At 37.8% G+C, this 13,599-nt stretch overlaps 1 protein-coding gene across 4 annotated transcripts in view; it reads left to right on the plus strand.

The window, feature by feature from the left end:
• Positions 1–13,599, plus strand: part of DIAPH3 (diaphanous related formin 3) — a 556,480-nt gene that overhangs the window by 196,282 nt on the left and 346,599 nt on the right. For all 4 annotated transcript variants that reach the window (XM_051850009.2, XM_051850008.2, XM_051850012.2 and 1 more), the window contains 3 exons: positions 7,105–7,209; positions 9,614–9,916; positions 10,674–10,788. In XM_051850009.2, the coding sequence (XP_051705969.2) occupies positions 7,105–7,209; positions 9,614–9,916; positions 10,674–10,788 (523 nt within the window). The remainder of the gene's footprint in view (positions 1–7,104; positions 7,210–9,613; positions 9,917–10,673; positions 10,789–13,599) is intronic.

Consider the following 13,599-nt stretch of genomic DNA (forward strand, 5'->3'; position numbering starts at 1 on the left):
GCTGCTTTTTGAAGTCAGAGAGAGTGATTGAGATATTCTGTCTTCTATCTGCTGTATTATTCCCCAAATGCCTGTAACAAGGGGGAATAGGTAATGAAGCCAGAAGCTAAGACTCTTCTCTCACATGGATGCCAGGGACCCCAGTCCTTGGGCCATCACTTAAAGCCTCACAGGGTGTGCAAATCAGAAGTGGTTCCAGGACTTGAAGCCATGCACTCTGATATAGGATGTAGACATCCCAAGTGCATTGGAACCACTGTGCCAAATGCCTGCTCTTGCTTTGTCCTTTTATTAGAATGTTACCTGTTAAACTTTTTGTTAATTGGGTTCTTTACATTTCATTTAGTAACTCTGATTTCTTGCAGCCGGTTTGTTACCTTGAAGGCATGATAATTATTATTACTGCAACCAAGCAGGGAACACTTACGAAATGAACATTATGGTGTGTTAAACAACATGCCAAGGAATGTACATTTTTTATGTAGCAGATCCTAAATGTATCTTGAGAGAATTGTGCATGACTATAAACTCTGAAGATGAAACATGTAAATGATAATCATCCTTTCATAAGTTACTTCTAACTTATGAAAAACATTGTAAATGTCCTAAGGCCTAAAGCTTTGAGTTTACCACACACTTATTGAGAGGATGTGATAATCCCAGGCCTTTGGCCACATGCTAGGATTCCAGATAAGAAGATGATGTTGTCATTGCCCTGAAATAACTTCTTTTAGTGTGGGAATCAAATCAATGGATCTTGTAAATTAAGTGTCTTAAATGATTCGGTCCATAGATGCTTGTGTTCTAAGAGGGCATTCCCCTCAACCCCTAATCCACTTTTTATATTAAGCATGGTAACCACTTAGGCTTTTCATGGGAAAGTACAGGCTGAGCATCTCTAATCCAAAAGTCTGAACTGTGAAATGCCCCAAAAATCTGAAACTGTCTTAGTCCCAACATAACACAAGTAAAAAATTACCCAGCTGACCTCATGTCAGTCAAGATGCAGATATGTTGGAAGTGTTATGTGTCTGCAAATATCAGATATCCAAAAAATTCTGAAATGCAAAACACTTTGGTCCCAAAGGATTACTTAACCTGTATAAGTAAACTTTTAAGTCCTCGATTGGGATGCATCCTTGAAGGTATACATTTGCTTTTGTTGTCATTTCTAAATATGCAGTATATATGAAGGGAGTTTTTTTCAACTTTTTCCAAAAAGTGCTAAGCTTTAAATGTAAATAAAAGAAAGACCTTGTTCAAGGTTAGTTGTCTTTTTTTTTTCTAGTCAGAGATTATATGTCTTAAGTATATTCAGAAAATACTGTTTGCTCCATAAAAGGTTTCTATTGCCATACCATTTTGTATATATCAGCAAAAACTTTGCTCTGATCGTTTTACACGGACACATGTAAATACTTTGCTTTAGGCAGGAAGCTATCATAGTTGCTAGACACATTCTTTATTTTGGTGCATAAACTTGAAAAATGAAGACCAGAAATGTCAGAAAGTATATAGAGAATATTGAATTATCAACCTTCTTGTACAGATGCACTAATACATTTACCCTAGGGAATAAAATTAGGCAGAACCTCAACATTAACTGTGCTTCTTGACATTTTTGCGTGTAATTTTGTAAGTGCAATACTGCTCTTCTTGGAGAAGGCCATCATACTGGTTTTTATAAGGTATTCTTCTAATGGAGATTTATTTTATCCCCAAGGCTGCAGGCATTTTTGTGTAGATATTACAAAAATGGTAAAGCAAAGTTTATATTTTTTCTAATCTTTTTATGGGGAGTGTGTGGGAATTTTTCTTATTTAAAAAAAATTTAAGTACTATCAGTATGGCCAAGTTTAGCTATAGTATTACAAATTATTACTGTGGTTGTTTTGGTAGTTTTGTCTTTGGTCTCCTAAATAAAACTTTTCCTTCTGAATTTTAGTCTAGAGTCTATAAGATCAGATAGTGGACATATTAATATTTTGGAAAGGCTTCTTCAATTTTTTAAAGATTTATTTATTTGAAAGGCAGTTATAGAGAGGGAGAGAGGAATAGCCAGAGATCTATCTTCTGGTTCACTCCCTGAACGGCCACAGTGGCTGGGGCTAGGCCAGGCTGAAGTCCTGAAGTTGGGAGTCTCCACATGGGTGACAGATTCCCAAGTACTGAGGCCTCCACTGCGTTTATAAATGCAACATCAGGGAGCTGTTTTGGGAGCCTAGAAACTGGGACTTCAACCATGGTTCATATGGGATTCTGGCATCATAGGTGGTAGTCTAATCCTTGCTACATTGCAAGCCCTGGCTTCTTCATTCTTATTAGCATCATAATGTTTTGGGATTGACATGATGGGTTAGCAAGTTAAGTTGCCTCTTGGAGTAGACACCAACATCCCATATCAGAATACCTTTCTGAGTCCTGGCGACTCTGCTTCCCATCCATCTTTCTGCTAGTGTTCCTGGAAGGGCAGCAGAGGTAGGATCAAGTGCTTGGGCACCTGCCACCTATGTGGGAGGCCAGGATGGAGTTCCTGAATTCTGGCTTTGGCCTCAGCCATACCTGACTGTTGCCATCATTTGGGGAGTGGACCACTGGAAGGAAGATATCTCTCTGCTTTCAAATGAATAATAAATATATATATTTTAAAAAGAATTTAATATCTCATGTATTGGTATGTGTATAGCACTGGACATTGTTTTCATTGTAAAAAGAAATTTAACACCTCTAAGATTGTTGATACTGGGAGGGTGTGATCTTGATTCTACGGACACATTCTTACAAAATGGGGTTGACAGGAGGTGGCTCATCACTTCTTTTCACAAATACTGACTTTAATTATACATGGAAGGCACTGGCAATGTACTGAACAGAAAAAATTCTCATTTCTTTGAACTTCCATGTCAATGAGTGTGATTTAGATGTGCTGTACTGTGTTCTTATACTTTTTTTTCTCAGTGTGATAATCACTAATTGTTGTAGTAGAAAAACCTTTATGTGGTGTGTAAACCTAAAGGAAGGATTCCTTACTAAGAATTGGGCAGCCAGAGAAGACTTAAACTAGAAAGTGATATCTAATATGAGCACTGAGGGTCAGTATGAGAACTTGAGATATCAAAGAGGTCAATGTATTTAAATTTATTTTGAATTTTCTTTGTCTCAAGCTTCCTATGTCTAAAACCAAATTTACTTATGTTCTCCCTAATATCTTTCTTCCTCATATTTTATGTGGTATTTTTCCCCTCTAAATTGCAACACTTTGTTTCCAGCTTGCAAAAACACTGTAGATCTCTTAGATATGTCCTCCCTTTGTAAGTTTCCTTCATTCAGCAAACCACTAACTTTTTCGGATGCCACAGTCTGATTGCATTTCTTTTCTATTACCCTTTCCTCCACCTCAATTCAGGCGAGCCCTTAGTTCTTGCCTGCAGAACTGTAGTAGCCTCCGAACTCATTTCCATGCCACATGTACTGCTCTTTTAGTCCATCTTCCACATTGCTGTTTTTTAGATTTGTCAAAGTACAAATTTGATCATGTTATTTTCTTAGTATATATATTCTGAGTACTCTCCATAGTTCTTAGAAAAAAGCAATAACTCTTTGACTTACTGCAAAATTCCTTTCAACAATTTCATTCCTGTGTACATCTCTTACTTCGTCCCCTGCAGTTTGTTCTCAAATCTCCTTTGTACTCCATACGAAGGACTGCTTGTCATTCATCCACATGCTGTACTGTCCCTCACTTGAAATGCTAGCAATGTTTTCCAGTTAACTCTTCAAGTTCTTCAGATCTCATATTAAGCATCATTCCTCCTGGAATCACTTACTAGCGTTCAGTATCTCTTTCTTTCTCTTTTGTTGTTGGTAGTTTTCATGGATTTAGTGTTTGTTTTTAAATTGCCACCAGACATTGTGCTACTGATAGCACCATATTCTCTCCTGCTCTGCATTTGAGCACCTTGCTCCCTGAGGGATGTACTGTAGGCATGCTACTAGGTGTTAATTGTCTCATAGGAGGTCCAGACCCTGGGAGGTTCTTAGATAGTAAGCTAATAATCATATTGAAACCTTTGATGGTTTAAGAGTAAAGAAGTCATTTTATTAAAGAGCTGTCATGGACAAAAAAATGCTATGCATCAGGCCTGCTTGATAATGATGAATGATGAAAAAATTTTATAATACGTATTGTTCAACATGGTAGCCATCAGTGCCTTGTGTATCTGTCAGTGCTTTACCAGCCATAAAGCATGAAGGGAGAGCATGTAAGCTTAGGCGCAAGAATATATGGAAAATCTACCTTCAGTTTTGTTGTAAACCTAAAACTGCTTTAAAACATCACTTATTAATAAATCATTAAAGTATCTAAACATTAATTGAAAGGAGTTGGTGTGGGTTCATCTCAGTAAGTCAGACCCTGAAGGCAGAGACTTTGGAATTTTTTTTAACTTTTATTTAATGAATATAAATTTCCAAAGTACAGCTTATGGGTTACAATGGCTCCCCTCCCCCCATAACTTCCCTTCCACCCACAACCCTCCCCTTTCCCGCTCCCTCTCCCCTTCCATTCACATTGAGAATCATTTTCAATTCTCTTTATGTACAGAAGATCAGTTTAGCATATATTAAGTAAAGATTTCAACAGTTTGCACCCACATAAAAACACAAAGTGTAAAATACTGTTTGAGTACTAGTTATAGCATTAAATCACAATGTACAGCACATTAAGGACAGAGATCCTACATGAGGAGTAAGTGCACAGTGACTCCTGTTGTTGACTTAACAAATCAACACTCTTGTTTATGGCATCAGTAATCACCCTAGGCTCTTGTCATGAGTTTCCAAGGCTATGGAAGCCCCCTGGGTTCACTGACTCTGATAATTTTTAGACAAGGCCATGGTCAAAGTGGAAGTTCTCTCCTCCCTTCAGAGAAAGGTACCTCCTTCTTTGATGACCTGTTCTTTTTTCACTGGGATCTCACTTGCGGAGATCTTGCATTTAGTTGTTTTTTTTTTTTTTTTTTTTTTTTTTTGCCAGAGTGTCTTGGCTTTCCATGCCTGTAATACTCTCATGGGCTTTTCAGCCAGATCCGCATACCTTAAGGGCTGATTCTGAGGCCAGAGTGCTGTTTAGGACATCTGGCATTCTGTGAGTCTGCTGTGTATCCTGCTTCCCATGTTGGATCGTTCTCTCCCTTTTTGATTCTATCATTTAGTATTTGCAGACACTAGTCTTGTTTATGTGATCCCTTTGGTGTGGTGTTTTTTCTCGGTGTACTATGACTCTAAAGTGGACTGTCTGCTTTTGATGGATCCTTAGAGGCTGTGTTGGGTGTTGCCATAGAGCTCTGTTTGGTTCTTCAGGGTTAAGGGTGTGCCAAAGGTGATTCACCAGATTGTTCTCTCCCTCGCTTGCTCTCTATTTTTTTTTTTTTTTGACTCAGTTGGGAAGTAATTCCACACAGCTGAGTGGAATTGGGGGTAGTTGATGTATGAAATCTGGCCCCTGTGGGTAATCGTCTGCTTACCCCTGGGACCACACAAAGAGTTTATGCAGCCCTCAGTGTGGTCTCAAATTTCTCAGCAGTATCTCACCAGGTTGCCCAGGTTACCAAGTTTGTGTACTCGGTGAGTTCTCTCGCCCCCCCTCAGATTTTCACAGTCTCAGTTTGTTAGCTCCGCACTTTCACTAGGTCTTAACCTCCTGTTATTTCTCCCCACCAGAGTCAGGTTTTTCTGCTTGGATAATGGCTGGCGCCACTTTACATACGTAAAATGGAGCCTGCTCTTTGTCTTGATCAGCTTTGTAAGGTGAGTGGAGAGAGAGGCTAATGTCCATGCCGGTTCCCCTTATTTATTCATTTTTTTCTCTCCTCCAGTCAGCCTGGTGAACTTTCCCTAGTGGGGCTTCAGGCCTCGTTCCCTCTAGGCTCTTTCTGCCTTTCCCGGCCAATGTCTTGGGTTACCGGGGTTTTTGTCTCACCTTCCCTTCCAGCACTGGTGCGCAGACTCTGTGGCTGGGCTGCTGTGGCGGCTAGGCTTCTGCAGCGGCTGGGCTCCTGCAGCTCGGCTTCCACGTGGTGGGCGACCTTGCTCTCCCCGTAGGTCCTCCGAGTCACATACACTAGATCTGGAAGAGTTTCCTCTGCAATTTTTTCCTGTGGCTACAGTAACTCCACTTTTATTAAACTATCTTTTCCTGGACTATTGGTGTGTGCCCTCACTATTCTGCCATCTTGGCTCCGCCCCAACTTTGGAATTTTTTATCTCTATCTTTTAGTAAGCATAAGAAAGACAAGTACCTACTTCTTTGTGCTGTTAAGGACAAAGATTAAGGATTAAGGTTTGTTTACAATTTGAAGTCTGAATGCTACCTTTATGGGTTTTTGTTTTTTAAATGCTTGACTCCTACAGTCCCTCTGCCCTCCTTTTTCCAAAGATAGTCAAATACTGGTCCTTGATTAGGAGACCATGCATCATTTAAATGCACTTCTATTGGGAGAGGCCTCCTAAGTCAAGATGATGGCAAAGTGAAGCCATTTGAATGCAAGATGGGCATTTGGGGTGAGTTGTTGTATGAGTCAGAAAACACTGGATTCACCAAAGTTTGCTTCTTGCCAGAAGGTATGACGTGTAGGACTTTGAAAGATTAATTTATCACCAGTCTCCCAGTGATATAAGGAGAAATATGTTGTTCTAAGATACAATATGTATAGAGTAGAATTGCTTAATAAAAATACTAAAATATTACAATGGAGTCTTTCAAAATCATGTCAATCAACAAGATGCATTTCAAGTGCAAGTTTTTTGTAGTTGGGGGGCAAGGTTCAATGCTTTACTCCATTATTTTACATAAAACCATGATGATTTTTAGGGACTTCTTAAAAAAAATACCAAGGTTGCAGATAACTATGGGCTGGCTCCATCTCTGCCTTTTTCCATCTCTGCCCTCTTTTGAATGAATGATTGTGGTGGGACCTGGAGGGGACCTACAAAAAGACTGTAGGTAACTTAGCAAAAATCTACCAACTGCTTTCACAAATCCAACTCAAAAATCCTATATGAAGCACAGTGCTTTTCATTTCCATCTTTCTCTTCTCTTTTCAGTTTGAAAAAGAGTTTACAGACCACCAAGAAACTCAGGCTCAATTGCAGAAAAAAGAGGCAAAGATTAATGAGCTTCAAGCAGAGTTGCAAGCTTTTAAATCTCAGGTAAAATACCAGTTGGAGTGATTCTGGTGTTGAATCCATGCTAGGGGAGCAAAGTTCATGTTACATCTTCATAACATCAAAGTATTTAAACTTTAATTTCACCTGCATGCTTTCATATTCCTGTTTCTATGTACTTGTGTTTAGTTCTATAAATTTTACTTTGGAATGTTTTTCCTATTTATATTTTTAGAAATATCTCAATTTTTATTAATTGCTCTATGTGCTTTTTCCAGTTTTCTTCCTAATGTCATATCTTCTCTAAGTAATTAAGTATAAAGGTTAAGAAAGTCTTTTACTTGTAGATTTGTCATTCATCACTGATCTTTATCCAGTACAGGAAATTATTGCTCAATCTATTTATTTTTCAAAACCTTCAGCCGATGGGTTCCTTGCAGTGAAAGATAACCTCTAGCTGAATGAGAACATTTTCTGATAATTTTTCAATTTCCAAAAGTAAACAGATTTAAAACATGACAAAAGAAGCAAATCTGTATTATGAAGCAGATAGCTCACATCCACCCTCTCCACGTAAAACATTTAGATAGTAAGAAGTACATCATCTCTGTGCTTTATAAGAATGGGAAGTAAGGAGGTAGAATTTTCTTAGCTAATTTTTCAGATAGATGTGCATCAGGATAATGAGCAGTAAGTATAGTTTTGCTGTTTTTTGTTTAGCCTAATGTATGGTTATATTAAAATAGTCTCAGGTATACCATTTTGTATATTATTGGCAATTTTGCTTTCTTTAAAAGACTTAGTGGATAGTTGTCACAAAGATTATTTTGAGGATACCATTAAGGATAGCCAGCTATCTATTATTGTTTCATTTTGGAAATTAAAGAACTATAAGAAAATAATTTTTTAAAAAGATTTACTTGGAAGACAGAGTTAGAGATGGAGAGGCAAAGGGAGATCCTCCATCCTCTGGTTCACTCCAGAAATGGCCAGGACTGGGCCATATGAAAGTAAGGAGACAGGAGCTTCATCTGGGTCTCCCCAGATGGGTGTAGGGGCCCAAGTACTTGGGCCATCTTTCACTGATTTTCCCAGGTGCATTAGCAGGGAGTTGGATCATAAGTGGAGAAACCGAGACTCCAACCAGAGCTCATAACAGATGCTGGCACTATGGGTGACGGCTTTACCTGCTACACCACAGCACTGGCCCAGGAAAATGAGTCTCACGCATGATGTTTCCACCATCCGTGAGTTCACTACGCAAATGGCTGCAACAGCTAAAACTGGGCCAGGCCAAAGCCACAAGCTTCATCCAGGTCTCCCACGTGGCTACAGGGGCCAGGTACTGTGGCCATCCTCTGGTGCTTTCCCAGGTGTATTAGCAGGGAGCTGGATTGGAAATGAAGCAGCTGGGACTTGAACAGACATCCATATGGGATGGTGGTGTTGCAGGTGATGCCTCAACCTGCTGTACATGACCTTTCTTTAGTGCTGCAATTTGATAGTATTATCTTCCATTGAATTTGTTCAGTTTTCCTATTTGGATCCTTGTCTGTCATATTAAAAAGAGGAGCATTTACATTTCGAACTTCACAATGAGTTATAGACAAGGGTTGAAATACATTAGACAAGTTTTTCCTGGTCTTTACTAATATAAATTTAAGGACTTTGCCCCCCTTATTGAATGATTTCTTATAGATTATTCTAGAAAATTGTAATATGTAAATGTTTTTATATATACACACACACATACTCACACCTCACCCCCACTCATTTTTGGATAAGTTGCTGCATGGTGCTTTTCTATAAAAGTAGAATAAAATTAGTTGTGAAACAAAAATTAAGGAATCTCCTGAATTCTTTTTACATTGTAGGTGGTGTGATGATCTGTTTTTATAGCTACCAGAAGAAAGCCTAGAATTAGAAACTTAATATTTACCACCATATTCATTTCTTTGGATTTTAATTTGTAGTTCTCATGAAATTTATATTCCTTCTTTTTTTTTTTTTTTTTTTGTCAGAGCTGTATTGATGAAAATTGTGAATAAAATATCTACTAATCTGTGATCTCATTCTTTTAATTATTCACCAACCAAGTAATTCTTAGGTGCTGTGGATATAGTGATGAGCAAGATAGTCAGGGTCAGGCCTCCCAAATCATATTTGCCGGCCAATCATTTTATCAAATGAATCATGCTACAACAGAAGTGCAACCGTATCTTTGTTTTGAGGCATTAATATTTAAGTACAAAATGTATGTGTGTGTGAATATAATACAAATACACCCTGACATTCAAAGGACAGTACCATCTTTGTCATAGCAACCTGGGGTAACATTAGACTAGCTGTGCTTTATGCTTAGTGTTTTTGATAAGACATGCTCTTTGATTTGGGCTTTCAACTTCTTTTCTAACACTGTCTAAAGGTGTTATATATTTTTTTCCTCTAGTTTGGTGCCTTGCCAGCTGATAAGAGTATTCCTTTGACATCAAAAGAAGCTGGAAGTGGCCACCCAGCACCACCTCCTGCTCCTCCACTGCCCTCCTGTGGAGGAGTGCCACCTCCACCCCCTCCTCCACCCCCTCCTCCACTTCCAGGAATGCCAATGCCACTGGGGGGTCCTGTGCCTCCACCACCTCCCCTGGGATTTCTTGGTCCAAATTCTCCACCACCACCAGCATTGCCTTTTGGATTGAAACCAAAGAAAGAATTTAAACCTGAAATCAACATGAGAAGATTAAATTGGTTAAAGGTAAAAGAAGTTAGAGAAAAGTTGGAGGAAAATATAGTTTTACCTGACTTAAAATTCATTTGGATTTATATATAATTTCCAGTGGGCATACTAATGAAAATGACACAAAAAAAAGAATGGTACTTTTTAAAAAACATAACAGTTTTGAGACACAAAGCCCTTTAATATTGACAAAGGCTTTCCCTGGTTTATAAATTTATTAACAATTGGTAGTATTACAATAAAATTTAATTTGTAATTAAATCAGTAATTCAATATTATGATTATAGCCTATAGTTATGAAACATTTCTCAAATGCACAAAATGTTAGTTTTCTCTGTTGTTACTTGTTGGGAAAAGTATTCATAGTGGTTAGAAGCTGATAAATTTGGTCACAGGAATTATGAATCTTGCAGAAAGATGGTTTCCTGGTCACGTAAACTTGGGAAATTCTGTATAATGTATCTTGTGCTTTAAGACATAGTGCAGGTGACCGTTATTCAACACTCTGAATTATGCAGTAGAGAAGGAACAAATTAAACTTTATTTCATTCAGCTTAAAATCCCTAACCATTTATTTGATCTTGGAAACTTTTTCTTCCTAATAAGACTTTAACATCTGTAGAACTTGTAGTGGTTCAGTGTGATTTGGGAAAAATTTTTAGAGATTACTTTGTACACATCCTCTGGCAAGTATGGAATTGTAGATCTATACATATTGGGCTGGGACAGGTGAAACACTGAGCTGTTTTTGAGTCATTCTTGTCTCCGATTACAGATCAGACCGCAAGAAATGACTGAAAACTGTTTCTGGATAAAAGTAAATGAAACTAAGTTTGAAAATGCTGATTTGCTTTGTAAACTTGAGAATACATTTTGTTGCCAACAAAGAGGTAAATTTAACTTCATTGTTTATTTATTAACTTATGTAATTTTTAAAAAAATTAGAACATATCTTTTTTTTAAATATTTTATTTATTTATTTTTAAGAGGAGCAGTTACGGACAGGAAGGGGGAGACAGAGGAAAAGTTCTTCCATCTGCTGGTTCACTCCTCAAATGGCCAGAGCTGGGCCAATCTGAAGCCAGGAGCTCCCTCTGGGTACAGTACCCAAGCACTAGGGCCATGTTCCACTGCTTTCTCAGGCCACAAGTAGAGAGCTGATTGGGGGAGAAGCAGCCAGAACACATACCGACACCCATATAGATTAATAGTGCTGTAGGCGGAGGCTTAATCTACTTTACCACAGCACTGGCCCTTACTTTTATAATTTTAACATTGCTACTTTTTATATACCAACCTCTATAAAACATTTTAAGAATCCTATATGTACTTTTTACATTTTTAATGGGTAAGTGATCTAAGGATGTTGTTTAAAAAGCAGATTTTGTTATACAGTATATATTTTAAATTTTAAAAATGCAAGTGGTTAATAGAAACTTTGTTAAATTTTTGACATGTTTTTCAAGTTGTCCCACTTAAGTAAATCAGACTTTTATAAAGGAGGATATTTTCAGAAATAATTTTCACGTGATCATCTCCTTAAGAGAATATTTAGAAATTTAAAAAAATGGGGGCTGTTGCTGTGACGTAGCAGGTAAAGCCTGCAGTGCCAGTATCCCATAGGGGTGCCGGTTCAAGTCCCCTGGCTGCTCCACTTCTGATCCAGCTCTCTGCTATGGCCTGGGAAAGAAAGCAGTAGAAGATGGTCCAAATGCTTGGGCCCCTGCACCCACACGGGATGACCCAGGGGAAGCTCCTGGCTTCTGGCTTTGCATTGCTGCAGCTCCAGCTGTTTTGCCCAACTGGGGATTGAACCAGCAGATGGAAGACTACTCTTTCTCCCTCTACCTCTCCTCTCTCTGTATAACTCTGATTTTCAAATAAATAAATAAATCTTAAGAAAAAACAAAAGGAATTTTCCTCTGGTTAGAATTTTGCCACACTTTGGTATCACAGTGACTGTCACATAATTTAGTCAATTGGTATGAGTTACATGAAACAAATCTCAAATTGATGAAGTCTTGAAAGTTTTCTGGGAAAATTTTGATTGGATTATACAATCTTTTCATTAAAAGCAATGGCATTCGTTTTCCAGGTTGTTTTGTGCTTTTATAGTGTGATTTAAAAAATAAAAAAGGTATTGCTCTTTTCTGAACTCTGAATTTATTTCATTCAGTCTCAGGAGCCTGCAACTTAAATTTCAAGGCTGATAAGATACACTGTTAATGTTTAAGTATTATGTAAAACTCACATTTATGGTCTATAGCACAAAGCACTTAAATCAATCATTAATTACCCTTTGACAAAAATTAAAGAACCTTTTACACTATAGAGATATGCTGCTGATATCCCTGAGCTCACCAGACACAAATTGCTGACAGGGAGAGACTGTACCAGAAGGATGAGGGTGGGGGCTTGGTGGAGAGAGGGAAGCAATGATTTCTTAGAATGCCTACTATTTACTATGTACCATGTTGGAAAAACTTACACCTCTGACTTAACCTCATCATCACAGCAACAGAAGGTTGGCAGATACTTGCAAAATTCATTTGCATTCCTGTGAAATGTTTTCTAAAAGATAAATGTAAAGTAGGAACTCCTTCTGAAAAAATAATTGTGGATTACAAACTCTTCCAAAAAACTATCTGTAGATTAAACTAGCTTTCTAGAATTTGTGGTTAACCAAGTCTTCAGCAGATATTTTTAAGCACCATTGGTCTTGACTAAAATATTATAAATGATATATTTTGATCTTTGTGAATGGAGAATTTTCTCAGCAAGTTCACCATAGGAAAAATTGTGAAGTAAGCAGATCTTAATTTTACCTTTTGATTATGGAGAATCAAAATTTTCTTTGAATAAGATTAGTGCACTCTTCAGGCAATCAAGGGAAATATGTGGCAGTTAAAATGTGTATTTACATGTAAAACACTTTGGAATTTCAGATTTCATAATCTGGATTTGATTAGTTTTCCCTTTGGCTTTCCTAGTAGGTGCAAATGGTGATACCCAGAAGCTATTTAAGTAATGCTGCTATCCAGCTACTCTTTTTTTTTCCTGCTCTTTACTCTGATTACTTTCTTAATTAATGAGGCTTAAAAGGGAAACTTGTTAGCATGTCTTTAATTTAACTGTAGTGTTAGCCCTAAATGAAATAATTGGGCCTTTAAAAAATTCTTAAGTCATCTAACTTTAGCTTTGAGATTCAAGGTGGGGGGAGGGGGGTAAAGAATCAATGTACTTGCTCAATTTAATGCATTATAAATATTGTGAGAAATGATTTTTATTCTGGATATTCTGTGTTTCCAAGCCTCTCTGCCTTTGTATATGCTGATCCCTTAGCTTGGAATCTCTTTCACTGGACTGAGAGACTGGTAGAGGACAAGGACATCTTTTGCTTCCTCTGAGATGCTGTGTTCCCTTTTCTGTGACAGTAGATGTAATTTCCAAGGTCAGCAGAAGAGATGGGGAAACCCTGGGTTGTGACCCTATGTAATGCTAACATTTCATAATACCATCTGGAGATGAGCTGTGAAACTATTTTTTGGTCTGCTAGGTAGAGGATAAATTCTAGACAATATTTTTTGGGGAACCCTAAGTGTGCCTTTTGGTATTACTAGTAGTTATATGTATTTTATTGGTAAAGGCCTGTCATTTCTGCCTTCAGAGCAACATGATTTTATATAGATAGCTCTAGTTAA

Source organism: Oryctolagus cuniculus, chromosome 9, assembly GCF_964237555.1.
Source record: "Oryctolagus cuniculus chromosome 9, mOryCun1.1, whole genome shotgun sequence".
In the NCBI taxonomy this organism is placed as follows: Eukaryota; Metazoa; Chordata; class Mammalia; order Lagomorpha; family Leporidae; genus Oryctolagus; species Oryctolagus cuniculus.